The sequence below is a fragment of the Lissotriton helveticus genome, chromosome 6 (assembly GCF_964261635.1).
Source record: "Lissotriton helveticus chromosome 6, aLisHel1.1, whole genome shotgun sequence".
NCBI lineage: Eukaryota > Metazoa > Chordata > Amphibia > Caudata > Salamandridae > Lissotriton > Lissotriton helveticus.
The window spans coordinates 490,149,325-490,170,527 of record NC_136067.1 but is presented as its reverse complement, the minus strand read 5'-3'; the positions used below and the strand labels follow the sequence as shown (position 1 = coordinate 490,170,527).

General features: G+C 46.2%; 1 protein-coding gene across 4 annotated transcripts in view; it reads right to left on the bottom strand.

Moving 5' to 3' along the window:
• FBXO9 (F-box protein 9) overlaps positions 1-21,203 on the bottom strand; it is a 407,092-nt gene that overhangs the window by 329,638 nt on the left and 56,251 nt on the right. For 3 of the 4 annotated variants that reach the window (XM_078647942.1, XM_078647943.1, XM_078647944.1), the window contains one exon: positions 20,946-21,013. Coding sequence is in view for 1 of the 4 variants with exons in the window: in XM_078647941.1 (XP_078504067.1) it covers positions 20,946-21,017 (72 nt within the window). In the remaining 3 variants the exon portion in view is untranslated. Of the gene's footprint in view, positions 1-20,945; positions 21,018-21,203 lie in introns of all 4 variants that reach the window. The other variant, XM_078647941.1, reaches the window with a different exon arrangement.

Sequence of the window (21,203 nt, the reverse complement as noted above, 5' to 3'; positions counted from 1 at the left end):
AGTGTGGTCTTGGGGTCGATGTGGATCTGGAAGTGAAGGTGTTCGGAGTTGGCGAGATTGGCGTCAGAGCTGGTTGATATACTCTAGGGCATTTCAAATATATTTGCTACTAACTCCCATAGCTATATGTTCTATAATATACCATAACCAAGAAGAATAAAATGTTTCAATTTGGCAGCATAATATGCTCTAGTTGTGGGTTGCATCCTTGCTTGAGAATGTTAATACATTCTTGTGGTAAGTTACAATAGCCAAACTCTATGACCCTAGAAGCCAAACTGCTGGATTGAGAGTTTTGGGGTCTTGGTGTCTGATTTGTCCTCAATTGTGAATGAGAAGGTCCAGTCTATTGGGGAGCCTCTCATGTGGAACTACTGAGAGATCTATAAGTGCTGTGAACCAGGGTAGGCACGCCCAAGTGGGAGCTATAAAGATCATGGTGAGAGATGTTTGCTTGAGTCTTTGAACCAGAAATGGAATGAGAGGGAGAGATGGAAAAGCGTAGGCAAATATCCCTGACCAACTCATCCATAGTTTGTTGCCCTTGGATAGTGGGTGTGGGTACCTGGAGGTGAAGTTTGGGCATTCTGTGTTTTCGGCTGTGGCAAAAAAGTCCATTTGAGAACCCCCCCACTTTTGAAAGTAGAGAATGAGGTCTTGTGGGTGAAGTTCCCACTTGTGGGTCTGTTGCTGCATCCTGCTGAGCAGGTCTGCAAAATTGTTGCCGCCCCCTGGCAGATATTCTGCCAAGAGACGAATGGGGTGAATAAGAGCCCAGTTGAATAAGGTCGGAGACAACTGTGACAGTTTAGAAGACTGTGCCCCCCTGTTTTTGTAGATAATTCATGGCTGTTATATTGTCCATCCAGACTAGGACATCCTTGAGAGATAGAGGAGAAATTAAGCCTTTAGTGATAGGAAGATCACCTGAAGCTCCATGTGGTTTATGTTTAGGGATTGAAGTTTGGTATCCCACAGACCTTGAGGTTTTGTATGTGGGCACCCCAAAACATCTCTGATGTGCCTGTGGTGAGAGTGAGGTGAGGAACAGGGTCCAGACAAGGGGATGAATGTCATTGCCACGCATGCTTTTACAACGCATGCCTTTACTACGCAACTTTCACAACACAAGTCGTTACAATGACTTGCGTTGGGGGGTGCTGGATAGTGAATAGTTTAATTTACTATTCTAACTCCAGTCCCCGTGGATAGTAGGGAAGGTTTTGGATAGTAAATTAACTATTCCCTATCCTAGAGCGCCCCCAGCACAAGTCGTTGTAACGACTTGCGTTGTAAAAGTTGCGTGGTAAAGGTACTGCGATGTAAAAGTTGCGTTGTAAACGCTGTTCCCCAGACAAGGCCACCCATTTAGCAGGTTGTTGGTGTTCCACCATTGCAGAGAACGGTGAGTGCAGCAGTCTATCAACCCTAGATCTTCGAGGTGATCCTGGGACTGGGACCACTGGCGAGCTAGACATTGCTGCACGGGACACATGTGTATCTCGCATGGGGAACTATTGCAATGCAAGAGACCATCATACTAGCAGATGCATCACAGTCTATAATGTGAGAGTTTTGTTTGGATGGAACTGTGGTAGAGTTACCTGAAAGCTCTGAACTTCAGTGGGATTGAGATAAAATATTCCTGTGTGCTGAGGACTCCTCCTAAGTAAGGTTGAATTTGGAGCGGTTGAAGAGAGGACTTGGGCATATTTATAGAAAACCCTAGTCTGAAGTTGATCCACTGTCAATGGAGTGTATTGTTGACACTGTAGGTGGGGACTGGCTTTGTTGAGCCAATCGTCCAGTTATGGGAATATGTGAAAGTTTGGTCTTCACAGATGTGCTGCGACCACTGCCAAACATTTTGTGAACACTCAAGGTGCTGTGGTGACACTGAAGGGTAGAACTTTGAGGTGGGCAGGGTGTAATGGTATATGGAAATAGGCATCCTTCAGGTCCAAAGTTTCCATAAAGGCACCCTGTTGGAGAAGTGGAATAGAATCCTATAAGAGTCACCATATGGAAATGCTCCGATTGATCTCAGACCTCTCACCTACTACATCCTAAGATTGGTCTAGTGACCCGCCTTTTGGGGGAATGAGAAAGTATAGAGAATATACCCCTGATCCTTGTTGTTGAAGCCGGACAGGTTCTTTAGCCCCTCTGAGAAGATGGGCTTTGACTTCTTCTTTGAGAAGTGTTAGATGATCATGTGATAACCTAGGAATGCTAGGTGGGACGTTGGGTGGTGTAGTAATGAGCTCGAGACAATAGGTATGTTGGCTAATGGCTCGTACCCATTGTTCTGTGATGATGGACTCCCAGATTGGGTGAAAATATTGTATTCTGCCCCTGACAGGTGTTAAGTGGTCTTGGGGGGGGGGGGGGGGGGGGGGGGAGAGGATTGGGTAGTGACTGCTCTGCAGTGGGTGTTTCTACGCATGTGGAGGCACCCCTGCCCCTTCCTTTGTTTTCGCATCTGATGGAACCTACAAAATAGCTCTTACTGTAGGCAGACTGGCCTAGTTTTAGTTGGGAAGACGAGGCAACTGTGGTTGTGAATTCTTATGCACCCCTGTAGCCTGCGCAACAAACGGGCCCCGTAGGAGTTGCTGTCTGTAACGCTCTCAAGGCCTTAGCAGTGTCAGTGTCTTTTTTCATTATGTCATGGGAAGGGGCAAAAAGGTGCTCCTTGTCAAAAGGTCCATTTAGTACTGCCTAGTGGACATCTGGTTTGAACCTAGAACATCTAGCCATGTGTGTTGTCTAAGAAGCACGCTGGTATAAACAACCCTGGCAGGTGCATTTGCCACGTGTAGTACACATAGGATGGAATTGTTGCCAATTGTCTGACCCTTTGTGAACCCTTTTGCGGTGCTCCCCCGGGAGCTACTGTAAGAGTTCCTCCATCTCAGCCCAATGGGCTCTATCATAGCAGGCCAGAAGAGCTTGGGAATTGGCAATACACCAATAGTTAGCTGGCTGTGCTGCAACCCTTTTCCCAGCTGCATTTATATATTTACTCTCCTTTTGATGAGGTGGAGTATTCCCAGTAGCCGGGATTTCAGCCCAATTGAGAGCAATAGTTTCAACTATGGAGTCCGGTGGAACTGACCCCTGATAAAGAGTGTCTGAAGGAGCTGCCTTATATTTTTTGTCCACCCGTGGGGTGATAACTTGAGTATGGACTGGTTCTTAAAAAATGTCTTCAGCATGTCGCATCATGCTGGCAAGCATGGGCAAATACTGGGTGTCCCAGTGTGTGGTAAAGAGGGTATCAAACAAAAAGTCCTGTTGTAGGGACTCGGTGTAGCTCAACACTATGGAAAGCTGCCCCCCCCCCCCCCCCCAAGCAATAACTTTCTGAAAAGAAGAGGCATCTTCTGGAGGGGAGGGACGAGCAGGATATAGATCCAGATTTTGAGGGGTAATGGGATCAGTGTTGTATGTATTCAATGGGTCAGGATCCCATACGGACCTTTTAAATCTCCCACACCCCATCATCTGTACCTGGTGACACTGGTGGTGGAGGTGGTGACAGTGGTGGAGGTGGTGACAGTGGTGGAGGTGGAGGTGGAGGAAGAGGAAGAGGAAGAGGAAGAGGAAGGAGGAGGAGGAGGAGGAGGAGGAAGAGGAAGGAGGAGGAGGAGGAGGAGGAGGAGGAGGAGGAGGAAGAGGAGGAGGACGACGACGAGGTGGTGTGTAGGACTGGTGGTTTTATCTTTTATTTAACTTGTTTGAGGAACAGGACGGTCTAGTGCCTCTTGAAAGGACAGCTTCCTCTTCGGTGGCGGAGAAGCAAGTATCTGCCCTGTGCCTTCCTGGATTTTAATTTTCCGTTGGCGAAAGTCCGTCCATATAAGTTATTGGCTTGTGTCATAGTACTTTGTAAACGCTGGCTTCTGATTCGTTATCAGGCTTGTTAGTCCCCCCCTTAGTACTGCCTTGTCTTCATTTGTAACCTCCAAAGAGGATTGGACCTTTTACTTCAGTTTTACACGATACGTCTTCTTTAGACTGTAAGCACTATTTTCTTTAATGAGTTTTTCTTACTGCAGGAAGGCAGGAGGGTCTTAAGCGCAGTTGTGAAAACTGGTTTAACTGTAGCAAACAGGGAGCTCTTCAGGGGCCATGGGAGACAGAAGGGGGCAACTCAGCAATGCCTTTAGGGAGGTCAATGATGCGCGATGTAAAAAAAAAAATTCTTCCTGGAACTGTTTTTTTGCTTAGCAGAAAATAAAATCCTCTTGATACGGATGGAGCGATTCAGAAATTAACACAGACAAGCACTCTTAAGACCAAGGAGAGCGTATTCTCGCCCCACCCGCACTGCACGGCAGGTCACTGCCTTACTCGTGCACAGCTGAAAACTGGAGGCTGAAATGAGGTTAAGAACACGTCACTTGAGGGGAAGCAGCAGGAAGAGTTTCGCAAGAGAAGGTGGTCAAACAATAGAAGGCACATTTACCTTTAACACTGGCAAAGCATACGAGGCCTGGGGTAATGCCAGGTAGGATTAACTCTTTGCTGTCCAGAGGTCAATGCTTTTGATGCAGTAGTTTGCAGCCGCAGGCGATTGATGAATCCTCTTAATACACAAGGCAGAAACTAATTTAATCTCACTTTCCACTAGTCACATGACAGGGCTGTTATAGTGCGATTAGCTCCGTGGGTTTATTTGGCAGCTTGGACTCACTGTTCGTGACCAAGCCTAGAAAGCTTGCAATTTCTTACAACAGAGCAAGCGTTTTAAAACGAAACAATTTTGTAAGCATTTAACTCCAAGTATGGTGACCTATTACTCCTAAAGCTTTATGGTTAGATCAGAATTTTGAGTGAAAAGAGTTTTTGTTTTCTCAATTACAATTGGTGGTAACAAGTCTGCACAAACCTTTCCAAAAAAATAAGTTCATCCGAGTTTCATTCACCATGTCAATTGTCATGTGGAAACGAGTCAAAAAAGTGACATTTCTCATTTTATCCCCCACAGGACTTTTTACTGTTCTCTTCAGAAAACAAGCATCTGCAATGCAATAGGTCTCGCATTTACGCACATTTGAGCTATTGGCATTGTAAATGACAATGCCTTTAATTTATGTTTTGGTTTTTAAATCCTAAATAAAAGGCATTGTCATTTACAGATCTATTGCATTCCAAATGCTTGTTTCAAGAATGGGTTCGACCGGAGACATGGAAGCAGATGAAGGGTTAGAGGCTTTTGGCTTCGTCATTTTCAGGTACTGAGGTTTTCGGTGTGGGAAGTAGTTTATTGCTTGGAACCGAGGTAGATGTGGTTGGTTGCTGGCTCAATCCCGAAGGTCACTCTCGGTCCAAAGAGATAGATGCCGAAGATATCAGTTTTCGGTGCTGGGACCGAGGGCTGTGCGTCCGAAACAGTCCTTCGGATCCAACAATGTCCTGAAGGCAGTGGTGGACCGGCGACCTCCATGTGAAAATGTTTTGAGGCCCGCTTGGGCATTGGAGCAGGGTCTGGGGCCATAGTACTTACACGTTGATTGGATAGAAGGTTATGTATGTCCATATCTACCTCCACGTCAGAGCCGGAACTTTCATCAGGGGAGAAGACCCCCCCCTCTTCGCTTCTTGCTGAAAGTGTCCCCTCTGCTTCTGGAAGACATTTCCAATCGACCAGCCCTTGATCTTGTAGGGTTTTCTTGGACTGAAAGGACTTACAAGCATCACATTCAGCTTTTTGATGGTCCAGCGAAAGGCACAAGTTGCACACGAGGTGTTGATCGGTGTGCAGAAATTTTTCGTAGAAACGCGGGCAAAATCTGAAAGGTGTGCATTTCATCAGAAAGGCATCTTCGATAGAAACGAGCACATGCAGGAGTAGGTCTGAGAAGGGTGGCACCTCAAAGGGTTCTCGGTCAAAGGCCGAACCGATGAAATTTGAGAGTTGCACAGAATAAAAGCGTGATTGAAAGCAATACCGTCAGAGACAGTAAAGTACTGAAGAATCATACAGAACGGAGTCGAAACACACAGCAGACGCACACATGTCCGAACCCGACAGCGAAGAGAAAACAATCTAACAAAGAAGTCGATGCTCATTCGCTATATCACAGAGAGAAGGAGTAACTAGGTCTTGTGACTCGAAAGACTTCTCAGAACAAAAACAACTTGCACAATTCCAGACTTAACACAAGATGGCTGAAGTATGTAGAGCATGCGTATTTACAGCCACACATGCTATCTAACACATATATACATTATACACTTGCTCAGTCTCATGACTCGAGAGACTTCTTTGAAGAAAAACTATCACAACTTCGGAGCACACACACTAGATGGCAGGATATGCAAAGCCTGTGTATCAACAGTCACACATGCCTTCAAACAAATATTTACATTATACACTTGCCAGCAAAATACAAGTTCAAGTTCATAAGTCTTTATTTCGAATAATAATTCATAAAAGACCACAGTAAAAACATTTACAGAGTATCAACATTTGTTACGTAAACCAAGGAACCCCAAGTATAAAAAGATAGATAGCCCATGGGCAACATACAAAAATTTAAAAACAGTATAAAAACAAGTTAATCAAGGCGGGGTTACACATTCTTTGCACGAATCAGCCACATCCACCCCAGAAATTTAGCAACACAAATCACAGTTTTTTCATTGCGCATGTCGCGTAATTTCAACAGGGCAGTGCGATTCTCCACACAATTAAAAGTTTTACAAATTGGTTGCAGCCATTTTAGTCGAGGCAATCGATATGCTGGGCAGGCAAAGAATATGTGGCCAATACTCTCAACCTGATCAGAGCAAAAAGGACACTTGGAGGTAGAAGACTTTGTCCATTTTGCAGTAAAGGAATTGATCGGCAACGTTCCCACCCGAAACTGAAAGTACAGCTTACGGTCGAGGGCTTTGCATATCAAATCCCAAAAAGGCTCAAGGGATGGTATAATCTTATTTGTTAGAAATAATCCCGTTAGGCTATTTTCTGATGAGAGTAAAACCAGTACAGATTTCTTTGCAGCCCAAAATAGCTCTTTAAATTCCACTTTGGAGGGGAACCTAGCACGTTCCGGATGTGACCATAATTCAGAAAGGCCCATAGAGAGCAGAATCTGTTTGACCTCCCGCAACCAAGGGATTTTCATGGCACCCCACAATGATCTAATTTCGCACAATTCGTGGGCAAAGAGGCTAAGCTCTTGAGTCGTCCAGAGTCGTCGCCAAAAAGCGACAAGCCGATACTGTGCCATCTCATCCAGGGGTCTACAACCTAGATCCAAAAGCAATGGTTTTATGGGAGTTGATTGCGGAAGCCCAACTAGACTCCGAAGGAACCTATTCTGTGCTATGCTCAATGTTGTCAAGCTTTTGTAGCCCCAAATGTCCGCACCGTACAAAGTGGCTGCATTGACCTTGGCCTCATAGATTTTTAACGCTGGTGTAATGCGTTTTGTCAAGGTTTTTTTTGTTCCCTTAGCAAGCAGCCAGTAAGGCGGACAAATTTCAGAATTAAAACCTCCAACTGTGGATTCCAGTTTAGTTGATGGTCCAAAGTCACGCCTAGATAGGTCATGACTTTGACCTGTTCAATGGGGACACCTCCTAATAAAAATGAACTTGTAATTTGTTTGTTTTTATTAAATACCATAAATTTGGTTTTTTCAGCGTTGATCTGAAGGTCGTTTTCAGTGCAAAATACTGCAAATCTATTTAAAGCTGCCTGAAGGCCACTTCGAGTCCTAGAAAGGAGCAAGGTATCATCGGCAAATATAAGCATGGGGTACTTGGCCCCCCCCAGGGTGGGTGCATCAGTTTGTGTTTCATTAAAGAAAGCAACCACCCGATTAATAAACAGGAGGAACAGCGTGGGTGCCAACACACAACCCTGCCGAACCCCACGTTCGACAGGGAAGTTAGCTGTTACCTGGCCCTGCTTCCCCCATCTTACACGGGCAAAATTATCCTCGTGTAGACGCCTAACCAGCTCTAAAAGTTCAGATGGAAAGCCCATAAGTCTAAGGGCATCCCATAACTTGGCCCTCGGAACCAAGTCGAAAGCCGACCTGAGATCAACAAAGGCGGCGTACATGACACCTCCGCCCAAAAGGACCACCTTCCAATATAACATTGTAAGGCGAAACACCTGATCTAAGGTGCTAGAACCAGATCTAAACCCTGCTTGCATAGGGGAGAGAATATTATTCTGCTCCATCCACCCCTGAATTCTAGCTAGGGCCATTCTTGAAACCACTTTCTGTATAGTGTCGATCAAACTAATGGGGCGATAGTTTTTCGGTGAAGATCGATCCCCTTTCTTGTGTACAGGAAGTATTTCGGCCCCCTTCCAGGATTGTGGCACCCTAGCTCCCGCTGCAATAGAATTTGCTAAAATTGTTATATAGGGGACCCAAAGATCTAAGTTTGATTTAAAAAGGTCTGCAGGAACAGCATCTATACCTGGGGCTTTCCCGGACTGGACTAAGCATAAAGCATGCTCAGTATCTGAGGGGCAGAAATTAAGGCCATCCCCGTGTACTACTGGTGAAGTCCCCACTACAGACTCAGAACCTAAGTGAACAATATTAGGGTCCTTAAATTGAGAGGAAAAAAATTCCACCCAATCAGCAGAAGAAACATAATTTTCCGGAGTGAGTGAGTCAGAACCCCGACCCCACCTAACCAACTCCCAAAACTTAATCTGGTTAGACGATTCACAGGCTTTAAGAAGTTCCAGCCAATATGAATCGTCCCATTCCCTTTTGGCTTCCCAAATAATATGTTTATAAGCCTGTCGCGCTGTCCTAATTTCTAAGGTGCTTCTGGATTTGACAGCAGCGATTAGGATACTGTGCGCTTCTCTACAATTTTTATTGTACCAACCTTTGGGTTGCTTCACTTTCTGTTTTCTGTGTGGTCTAATAAGCAGTTCTTTAATGGCCACGAAACATGCCTCGTGAAGATCAACAATAGTGGGCTTGGCCCTATCATCAGGTGAAAATGCCAGCATCTTGTCTCTGGTTTCGAGGACAAGTTTTTCTATTTGGCTGACAAGTTCCTGATTGACTATGACCCTCGGCCATTGGACCCGTCTTCTATTGTCACTCAAAACTAGTTCTGATGTAATGCAAGCTGTTTCTACCTGGGAGGGCACTAAACCCGGGACCTTAAAGACAAATAAAAGCGGATCATGGTCACTCTCTGGCCTAATTTCAATTGACATGTCCACTACTGTGTCCCAGGAATCAATATTTACCAAAATATAGTCAATACGACTCACCCCAAGCCCATTATTAAAGGTTGGATTGCCCACCTTATCAGATAGGCAACGCCCGTTCACCGCCCGGAACCCCCATTCCAGACAGAGTCCAAGCCAGTGAAAGGCAGCCTCCGTACCCCTAGCTCCCTTAGTTATAGCCAACGGGGGAATATTCCAGACGATATCATCCTCCAGCCCTATATCCTCAACAAGATTCATAATAGGTTCGAATGTGCAGTTCAAGTCGCCAGCCACTAAAACGAGCTGGTCACTTTTCTGCTCATTTAGGAGTGCTTCCAGGTCATTAAGGATGGGTTGCTTTTTGCCCCCCTGACAACCCCGGGCATAGATATTAATTAAAAGAATATCCTTGCACTTCTCCTTACTTAATAATAAACAAAGGAGATCGGGGTTCTTCACCTGGATTTCCCTCACACTAAATCCGAGAGAGCTATTTATCCATATAGTCAACCCACCTGAAGGCCTACCCCTGAGACCCTGCAAAGCAGGTGTATAAAAGTTAAGATAACCTACTCTAAACAGGGGATCAACTGACCAGGTTTCCTGGAAGACGATGATATCGTTAGTAGTGATGAAATCAACCCAATCATCGTTATCCAGGCGACCCCTTAAACCTGCTATATTCCAGGAGGCCATTTTAATTACATTCGCTGGATTACTAAGCCTGTGGGTCTCAATTTGTTCCAAAACTCCTGACTCAATCAGAATTTGGTCACCAACAATGTCCACTATAGGTAGTAAACCCGATGGCGACATAGAACAATCTATACTGGAAGATACCCGGGGGGGGGCAAGATGAGATCAACTGGATGTTTTAGAGCGACCCCCCCCCCCCCAAGTCAATCGACCTCATCTAAACAGCCAAACATGTTAAAGGTAGGCACACCTTGCCACCCAGTGTTCTGTCTGGGCCCCCCATATCCAAAACCTGTATACCTGGGCTTTTGGATTGTCGTCCAAGACCCTCCCATGTCAATTTGCCGTTGAGGGGGGTAAAAGAAAGTGAGGGGTCTAACAACGATTGACTGATCACCTTCGCAAGAGGCCCATGAGCAAAGGTGCTGTGCTGTGTCGGGATTAGCAAATGACACCACTATACAGTCACCAATAATGTTTTTATGAGTGCGCCCAACCCAAGGTACTCTTCGCACCATTAAAACCTGGCTTCTTAGGTGACTAGGTAACTGTCTATTTTTATTTAGCCAGTGAATTACCTTATTTTTAAGAGACCAAGGGTCCTCTTTAGATTGATGATCAAGAATAGGTACACCGGTTAGTATGATGACATATGAACTGGCCTCTGGAGGTAGATCGATGTAGCCACCACGAAAATTTGGACGACTAGATTCTAAGGGTTGCCGGTTCTTGTTAGTCAAGTGATTAGAACGTTGTGCATCAGGTTGGTGCCTAGGTTTAGGACAAGTTGTACTCTGTAGTGAGCTAGTGTGAACCTTCGCCTTTGGTGGGATTATAGTTTTATCTGGGCAAGCTTGTTGTGTACGTCTAGATGGTATTAAGCCCCGAGGCGGGGAACAAAGACTAAGATTCGACGAGTTGATGGCACTATCCCCAACTATTGTACGAGGTTTTGGTACAGGTTTAAAGTTTGTGGTGGGATGGGCCGGGAGGTCTACCACTGAAGGCTGTAATGTCAGGCTCTCATCCTGTATGACCCTAGCTTCCATTTGCTTAAGACTAAGGCTGGCCAGTGTAACTATAGTTTTATCCATTTCTAGCAAATGATTTTCCATGCGGCAAAGTCGCAGTTCTAGGGGATTGAGTAACTTTTTGAGTGTGTCCCAAACCATTTGTAAAAAATCATCGTCCCTCCTTATGTCCCCCTCAACCTCACTCAATCTACACTTATTTGGTACTGTTTTATGGTTGTCCTGGGAATTTTCCACTAAGGATTCAAACTCAACCTCACTTGGGACAAGACTAATATCACTACTCGCTGGTGCTAAGACAACATTTTCTTTTACATCCCCGAACCCTGGTGCACCCAATGGTCGTCGATTATTAAAAAATTGGGAACGGGCAATCCTTGCCTTTTTACGAGCAAAGGTAGACCTTGCCAGAATTTTTTTCCGCTGGAGGGCAGCCTTTCTAGCAATAGCAGCTGTCTTGGGCATAACGGTTTTTCCTGGTGATCTTTTCCCTGCCACAAACATAGACAGTACAGGCACCTCTAAAGCAGGTGGAGTAGGAGCCTTAACTTGCTTGAGGGGAGATGTGGGAGGCGGGTGATGCATATCGGCCGTAATAATCAAGGGGCGTGGACCATCTGGGCGCTCGGGAGTTATTGCTAAGGCCAACTTGCCTAAGGAAGATTTCTTAGAAGAAGCAATATCCATAGACAATTTACGCGCAGCATCTAATTCAAGGGAAACCCTATGCTGCATTTTATTTATTTCTGCATCAATTGCCTGGTTAGTCTTTATAAGAAAATCATCCAAAGTCCCACTAGGTTTTTTGAGGCCCATGGCAGTTTTGCTCCGACTACCCTGTGAACACATCGTTGACACAGCAGAGCACAAAATGAGATTAACACAGGTAACAGTAAGAGTGATGTAAAAAGCCCAAGGGGAATGGCCCAGCCTAGACCTCTAAGATCTCGAACGGCCTCAAACGGCCCGCTCTTAGCCCGGTCTTCGCCCCGGCGCTGCGTCCCGCGCTGCGGGAGTTTAGTAATGTTATATGGGCGTTGCAAAAGACGGGGGGCGGGCCGGCAGGGAGAGTGGACCGGATGCTCTTCCCCGGTCTCGCAGGGACTCCTGGTAATCCGAGTCCCCGCACGCTCGCAGCCCCGCCGAGCCTCTCACCCTAAGCCGCCTTGAAGCCCTCAGTCAAGAGCTGGCGCTTGGAACAGCGCGACGCGGCACCCGCGGAGCGGGTGCGGCGAGAGGTGGGTGTGAGGGCTGCTGAGTCCGCTGTCCTGACGCCGCAGGATGTCAAAGTGCCTTTGTGCCTTGCTTCCAATAAGGATAGGTGTCCCGATGGAGAAGGGAAAAAGGAGCCTTAAATAGCTGCAAAAGGCGGGGGGCGGGCCGGCAGGGAGAGCGGACCGGATGCTCTTCCCCGGTCTCGCAAGGACTCCTGGTAATCCGAGTCCCCGCACGCTCGCAGCCCCGCCGAGCCTCTCACCCTAAGCCGCCTTGAAGCCCTCAGTCAACAGCTGGCGCTTGGAACAGCGCGACGCGGCACCCGCGGAGCGGGTGCGGCGAGAGGTGGGTGTGAGGGCTGCTGGGTCCGCTGTCCTGACGCCGCAGGATGTCAAAGTGCCTTTGTGCCTTGCTTCCAATAAGGATAGGTGTCCCGATGGAGAAGGGAAAAAGGAGCCTTAAATAGCTGCAAAAGGCGGGGGGCGGGCCGGCAGGGAGAGCGGACCGGATGCTCTTCCCCGGTCTCGCAGGGACTCCTGGTAATCCGAGTCCCCGCACGCTCGCAGCCCCGCCGAGCCTCTCACCCTAAGCCGCCTTGAAGCCCTCAGTCAACAGCTGGCGCTTGGAACAGCGCGATGCGGCTCCCGCGGAGCGGGTGCGGCGAGAGGTGGGTGTGAGGGCTGCTGGGTCCGCTGTCCTGACGCCGCAGGATGTCAAAGTGCCTTTGTGCCTTGCTTCCAATAAGGATAGGTGTCCCGATGGAGAAGGGAAAAAGGAGCCTTAAATAGCTGCAAAAGGCGGGGGGCGGGCCGGCAGGGAGAGCGGACCGGATGCTCTTCCCCGGTCTCGCAGGGACTCCTGGTAATCCGAGTCCCCGCACGCTCGCAGCCCCGCCGAGCCTCTCACCCTAAGCCGCCTTGAAGCCCTCGGTCAACAGCTGGCGCTTGGAACAGCGCGACGCGGCACCCGCGGAGCGGGTGCGGCGAGAGGTGGGTGTGAGGGCTGCTGGGTCCGCTGTCCTGACGCCGCAGGATGTCAAAGTGCCTTTGTGCCTTGCTTCCAATAAGGATAGGTGTCCAGCAAAATACTTATATTGTCCTGGTAAAAGAATGCGCGATAAAGGCATATTTGTTGTAAAAATGTGTGTGGTGAAGACACATGCATTGTAAAGAAGCACGTGGTTCGAGCATTCCGAGACGAGTCGAGCAACACGAGCAGTGCGAGACAGTCGAGCTGAGCTGCAGCTGAAACGGGTGCCGGGAGCCGCGAACCGGAAGCGGCGAGCTAGAGCCCGTGAGCCCGTGAGTTGGAGGCATCCAACCATCCAAACAAGCAGAAGTTTGCCTAAACTCCCCCCGCATCCTGAGGCACCCTGAGGCTCCGTGCCACATCGCAAGGAGAGACGCGGCAAAGAAGCGGTGAGCCGGATGCCGGGTGCGGGTGTGGGTGCGGGTCCGGATCGAGTACGAGCACGGGCGGGAGCAGGCCGAGAGCCCCCGAAGCCCTGAAGCGCCCCTACGCTGCGAGCCCTGAAGCCCCCCCGAAACACCACAAGGCTAGACAGAGGCCGAGTTGCACGCCAGCCGCTGTCCCGCTACACTGCTGTACCCTGCCGGCCAAGCTGCGTCCTCGGGAGCCTGTTACGGACTACAGCAGGCGGAGAGGCGGAGAGAGGCAGGAGGCAGGAGGGTGAGGGCAGCAGCAGCCCTTCCTGGTGAGAGGAGTCAGCCTCGGCAGCGCTAGCGGCGCTACAGGCATTAAAGTACTGTTTAAGCACCAGCAGTAATGTATGCTCCGTATGCAATAACATAACTACGGAGGAGTGGAGCTCCTGGCAAAACTGCCAAACAGCAGACTAACAGTCTAACAGTATGTCAACAGCTACAGAGAGTGTGTGTGAGCCGTACGGAGCGGAGGGGAGCCAATAAAGGACACTTTAAAGAATCTCACGCAGTAAGGCGTAGCAAGGCGCACACGGCGAGGCACTATCCTGGCAGGCTAACAATCTAGCCGTACCCACAAGCATCTGCCCGAAGTGCCTAAGGAACCAGAGGAATCAAAGAAACCCAGAGGCAAGAAGCGTGCACCGACGCTTGGACCATCAGCAGCAGTACAACGGTGAGAGCGGCACTGGGGGTTACGGGGAAGGGGGCAGCAGCGAATAACAGCCAGCAATATCGCCACTCCCCCCGAACTCCCCCCCTGAACTACCTCCTGTGGCCCCACTAAATGGACTAAAGCATTCCTATATCACAGAAGAGAGACACACCAATACTACAGTCCTCATCAACTTCGGCAACTCCCGTGGCCTCGAAACCCCAAGGCTATCCTCGCTCTCTCCCTGACGGCAGCTGCCCCCCTGTGAAGGGTAGACGGGCCTGGGAAAGTAAGGTGGCGGAGTCGTAGAGGCGGCGCGGGCCCCTGAGGCTGAAACCTCGAGGAGGGTCTGTCTGAGAGAGACAGGCAAGGACCAGTAACATAAAACAGGAGTGTAATAGAACTAAGCGGAGTGCAGGGGTGCCCGCCAAGTTTGGCGCTATAAGAATAACATCGTTGGAACGCCATCCATAAACGGCCCAGCTGAAAATCGTCTCAGTCTGAAAGAGCTGGTGCTACCACAGAGTAGTAAGCACCAGCCAAAACCCAGAGTATAAAGGCCAGAGGAAGAAAGCCACTAAAATCCCCTGTCAAGTGTAAAACTAAATTAATATTCCACAATCTCAACCAAATTGATAACCTACAATCGGAAAAATACTATCAATAGTCCTGGTACAGGGAAATGGCCTTTAAAAAACTGAGATCACGAACAATTTTTATGAAAAGAATGGGGACAGAAGAGGCAATTAGGAAGACCACTAGCAAAGCGGTGAAAAGTGGAAGGATAACAGGAACCCCCGGAATACGAAAGTACTTCACATCATTAACCACTGTGGGGCTAGTAGCAATAAATCAGTCAAATCCAGCTATAACGGCTGAAATAATGGAGGATGGAAAAGACAAAGAGGGAAGTGTACATGCCCCCCCAAAGAATACACCTTAATTACATCTGAGGCCGTCCAAATAACCCCCTCAACATATTTTGAGTATTCATCCCCAGAAATAGAGTCAAATGGCCAAAGATCACTGGACTTATCTGATACTCAATATAGCCCCGATCATATCTCGATGTGTCCTGAACCAACTTGTAAGAAAGGAGAATCAGATCTGGGACCTCAAGAAGAGCCCGATGTTATACACAATAGCACACTACAACAACCCTCTGACCGAGAGAGCTTCCTGGAACATTCCCCGGACTTGTTTTTGTTTAAGTCCACCAGCTTATCGAACAACAATACTCCAGTATCGAACTCTCTTTTCACATTGCAAAAAATCCTGGATTCGGTCCTCGCCCATTTAGGTAATATCCTGGAGAACTCGGATCAAACACTTGATGTACAAATAGGAATTTTAAAATTCCTAGTGGAAGAAAAAAGGAAAAAAGAACAAACCGAGTTAACCAAAGTAAAGGGAATATCTGACAACCGTCAAGTGGTAACAAGTGACAATAAAAGCACCGGCCACTTACCGACGGCGACAAGAGAAATGGGAACACAAACCGGCAATAAACCAGGTAAGGGACCAATAAGTAATCAATGTAAAACTACGGTATATTCCCTAAAGAAACTCTTTAAAGAAGACATTAATAGCGGGTCTAATCAATATCCTATATTTAGGAAACCCAAAGACAAACTTATTATGGCCAGTCCCGTCATGGACCAAGAAAAAAAGGATAGCATTGGCCTAAATGGCGAGGATGCGCAGGATTTACAAAATGTAAAAAAGAAGCAAGGGGAAAGAAAGAAAAAAAGGGGAAAGCCGCTAAGAAGATTCAAAAAGAAAAAAGCGCAGAAACTCAAATTTCAGAAGACCACCACCCCTCCAGAGGCCCACTGTGTTCAAGAAGAAAGTATAAAATCGTCCATATCTCTAAAGAGAATAAATCAAAACCTGATGGAAAAATCTAACAATAAATTTCTCCAACAAAATCCGTTAAACCCAAGGGCAAAAGACTTACACTATGACCCAGTAAGCCCTGCACTAAGAGCTCATTTTAAAGGATCCGAAGACTACCGGAAAAACGATCCACCACAAGAAGAATTTATATCGACACAGCTGCAAATAACAGAGCTGTTTCCAACAGATGAAGCCCCTCTTAATCGAGGCCGTATTATTAACCTCCTTCAATGCATTTTGACCCTACAAACTTTAACACGAAAAGACATCGACTTAGTATCCTTCCCGGATAAAGAAAAAATGAAAACCGCCGTGGTAGAATTTTGGTCACCAGTGCTCCCGGGAATTATTCTGAAAGAAAAAGAGACGCTCCATAAATGTGGCTACGACTTTATCTCAATACAGAAATTTACAGACGGAAAACCGAGAAATCTGCTTAAGAGATCTTCACAAAAATCCTTTAATCAGCCAAATAAAAAAACTAATTATATAGGCGACTCTGCAGAACATCTAATTATCTCAGTAAAAGACGGGGAGAGAGAAATCTGGAGCCAAAGTTCCAAAGATAAGGATACAGTAAATATAGATCAGTCTTGGTTATGGATTGCAGAGACTTTAAACAATAAAAAACAAGCACGGAACAAGAATCACTCAGTTTAGCAGTGGTCTACTGATGTCATCTTGGAACATAGCAGGAAGAACACCAGAAAAGATGATGGAACTGACGAAAAACCAACCAGCTATAACGGCAATACAAGAAACTTGGTCAACAAAAAGTTTTTACCAGGAGGGGTATTTCACCTATGATATCCCAGCGCAGGAAGTTAGCCGAGGGCATGCGAAGGGAGGTATAGCAATCCTTTTAAGCGAAGACTACAACTGGGCCCAAGAAATTATCTCTACAAAATCTAACTACTTTCAATGTATTAAGATCAGGTTGGGATTAGACACTCCAGAGTTGCCAAAAAACGTATTGCTTTTCAACGTATACATCCCCCCATGACAAAAAAACGATGGGCTATTTGTTGAAATCTTGGAGGGTATCCAGCTAATAACAGAAACTCAAGCTTATCTCCCTTTTATAATCATGGGTGACCTCAACGGAAAGCTATCTAACACAGAAATATCGAAATGGGCTAGCTGGTATAAGGAGGAAGCTCTTGAAATCTCAGTACCATTGTTCCCGACCAGAAACAAGGCTGACAAAAGGGGGAAAATATTATTACAATCACTACCTTTACTAAATGGAACTATCCTAAATGGAAATGTGGAAGGTGACATCCCTGCGTCTTATACGAGACAGGGAACGAATTCCAAATCAATTTTGGATTATATGATCTGCAGCTTGGATATGTACGGGACTGTTACACAGCTTCAGATTTACTTTGTCCAAGGAAGCGACCACGCCATCCAGGCCCTACATACCCAATGGACAACGGCCACATGCCCAACCAGCCACATCATGTTTAAATCCAGTACAGTTACGGTACAGACAAACCAAAGGCAGATATATTGGAATTCGCCTACACTGAATAAAGTCGCCACTCTAATAAATACAAAGCAGCTCCTTCAAGCAATCTATTCCTCCAACCCAATAACAAACTTTGAGACGATAATCGAGATATTAAAACAAACGCTCCAACACAAAGTGCAACAAGCTGTACCAGCTAGATTCAAAAATAAAACCAGTAGGCCATCTGCAAGCGCAAAAAGGTTAAATAAATTAATAAGATCGCAGTTCTTGGAGCCCTCTATATCTAGACAAGCAGAAATTAATAAATTAAAGAACCAACGCAAGAGGGAGAAACAACGGCAAAAAAATATAAGGCAAGACAAAAACTGGGTTGACCTGCGAATAGCAGCAAAACAGTACAATCAACGTACCTACTGGTCACTAATCGCCAAAGAAACAGGCACAAAAAAAGGCCTTGCAAGCCACCCCAGTCCCCTCTAAAGAATGGGAGAAGTATCTGACCAATTTGTATAAATTAAACATTACTCATGAAAGGCCTATAACTCCCACAAGCAACTGCGAAGGAATTACCTTATCCATTGGAACTGTGTCCCCCTTCTCTGCAGAAATGCATATAAGGAAGGCAAGAACAACAGGAGCCACTGGCCCAGACCAAATACCTATCAAGGTCCTCCAGACTGACCCTAAGGGATGGAGCACGATACTATCTCCCCTCTTCAATTTCATCCTAAACACAGGGAAATTGCCGAAATCCTGGAAGGGTAGTATCGTCATACCGATACATAAAAAGGGACCGAGACAACAGCCTGGCAACTATCGTCAGATAGCACTACTGGATGCTACGGGAAAGATCTTTGCTGCAGAGGTACTTGATCAGCTAAAAAAATGGGCTTTCACACAGGGACTGATTCCGCTCTACCAGGCAGGCTTTAGGCCAAAGCACTCAGTCTTGGACAATATCGCAATGTTACAAACTATTCTTGATAAATATGTGGTAGTTAAATCCCAGCCTGTGTATGCAGCATTCATCGACTTTACCACAGCGTTCGACCGAGTGGATAGAGTGACCCTATGGAAAAAACTGAAGAAATTAGGAATCCCTGAGCAGTTGTTACGAATTATAGTTGCACTGCATACAGACACCTGGTGCCAAGTACAAATGGGGAGGGAAAAGGGCCTCACTAACCCGATCCCAACCCCCAACGGACTTAAGCAAGGGTGCCTCCTCGCCCCGTTGTTGTTCTCCCTATATCTCAGTGATCTGCCTCAGCATCTACAGCAAGAACTACACTTTCCACCAAAGGTCGCTACCCAAAAAGTTCACACCCTACTTTACGCGGACGATATTATAGTGATGGACCAAACCCCCTTCGGTCTGCAAAACAATCTGGATGCCCTGTATAAGTATACTAAGGAAAATTTTCCAATACCTAATTTAGCCAAAACAAAAATAGTCTCTTTCTCAGGCAAGAAAAAAAGCAGTAAATTTTGTTGGAGACTTGGTGACGAAAAAAATCGAAGAAGTTGAGGAGTATACCTATCTGGGTAGGATCTTCACTAAGTCACTAAAAAACAACCGTCAGTTCTTAAACTTGTCGAGAAAATCAGAGGTGCATGCAGGAGCACTGCTAAGGTTATATGCTGCCTCGGGAAATAGACATTTCTCCTCCCTGCTTAAAGTCTATAGTGTGAAGATCCCTGCAGTTTTATCGTATGCCCTGGAATACATACCTACAAAGCAGTGGACATTCCTGGACCTAAAAGAAGGAAAAATATGGAGGAAAATACTAAAAGTAGCGCAGTATATCCCAGTACAAGCACTCCGCCTTGAACTATCGCTCACGAGCTCTTATTCTCGAGGTATCGTAAACATCATTAGGTGGGCATACAACCTGCTCCATGCAAAGAATGGTACACTTCGCTCCCTGCTTAAAACAGAGACTTTTGATAATGACTCTACGAAGCACGTATTTTATAAAAACATGTCTTTCGCCTTCAAACTGGCGAACATTAGTACTAATCTGTTGCTGACCTGGACACCGCCTCAATTGAAACTCTTCTTAAAATGCTATACCCCAAGACTAAGCTTTGACCTTGACTCGTCGCATTGCACCAAACTAATTTTATATAAAAACTTTGCTGAATCAATGGTATTTAAGAAAACCCAGAACTATATAGATTTTAATCTCACTCACGGCGCTAGGAGATTAATTATCCTGCTTCGGTTGGGTATTCTACCCACCCAAACTTTAACATCAAAATGGCATCAAATGAGTCATCAATATGTAGCCTATGTAACGGCGGGGAGCAGGACTTAGTGCATCTACTGTTCATATGCCCCAATCTCAAAGTAGTAGCGGCGAAAGCAAAACATTTGTCTCCTATATATCTTAGATGCCGTATCACCACCGTCAAGGAACTGATGATCGCTTGCAAAACTCCCCCTAATGAACTAGTTTGTTATAAACTTTATACATTTTTAAAACCCTTTTTATCTCTGTATTAACATGAGAACTTTTTAAAAATGTAAGAATTGCATTTTATATATATTATTTGTGGTCCTCAGTGGAGTACCACACCAAATAAAAAACTTTGACTTACACGTGGTTCCGACCGCGTGGTAAATGCGCTTTCCTAACTTGCACAGATGGCAGGCCCCGGAAACGTCCTGCGGCGGGCCCTGTAGACCCGTGACAAGTGAACGTACCCTGCATAATAGCAACCTCTGGGATCCTAATCATCAGCTTGTGTCTTCCTTACACCAAATGTTGAAAAGCTGGGCCAATTGTTGACAGCCACCATTCAAGAAACCTAAGGGACAATGAGGCTCCCAAACTTAAAACACTTTCCCAATGTTAACTTTGAGAGAGTTAATGGTCATCAAATTGATATTCCAGTAGCTAGTAAACACTCATGTAACCGGAGATTGCATAGAGGAAGATTTGCGATCCATACGACCAATAAATTGTATATCTTCTGCCTAACAGAAGAATGAGATCCACAGAACGAATGTGGATAGCCAAGTGAAGGACATAAGAGCCGGGTTAAAAAAACACTGAGGGATTCCAGGTTACTCACAGAGAAGAAGAAACGAAAGACTTTAAGATCTACTGCCTGGACAAATCACACAAGGGAAGATGACCATGCCAGGGCACTGGCTCCCACATGTTGGAGGAGGATGGAGTTAGACACAGTGTTAAAGGCAGCTGAGAGGTCAAAAAGATCAAAGCAGACCAGCCTTCCGAGTCCATATTCATGCATACATCATTTAGCTTCATGGGTCAGATTAGGAGATTATGGTTGGCAGATGCCACGGTAGACATACCTGCAGATTTGCTTCGTTGGGCCTTTCATTTTCATCAGACTTCAAGATATCCGAATCTTGATCACCTTCTGCCTGTGCAAGATAGAGAAAAACACAAAGACTCAGTGGATCCAGGGTGTAATCTACATCATTGATTTGTTATTAGCAACACTGTACAGTTGTATGTACTATTATGCAACAGGTGTTAGTTCATTTGTCATTAACGTCGAGATGTAGAAAGGTAGCCCTGAGAATGTAGTTTACCTCATGAGATGAACT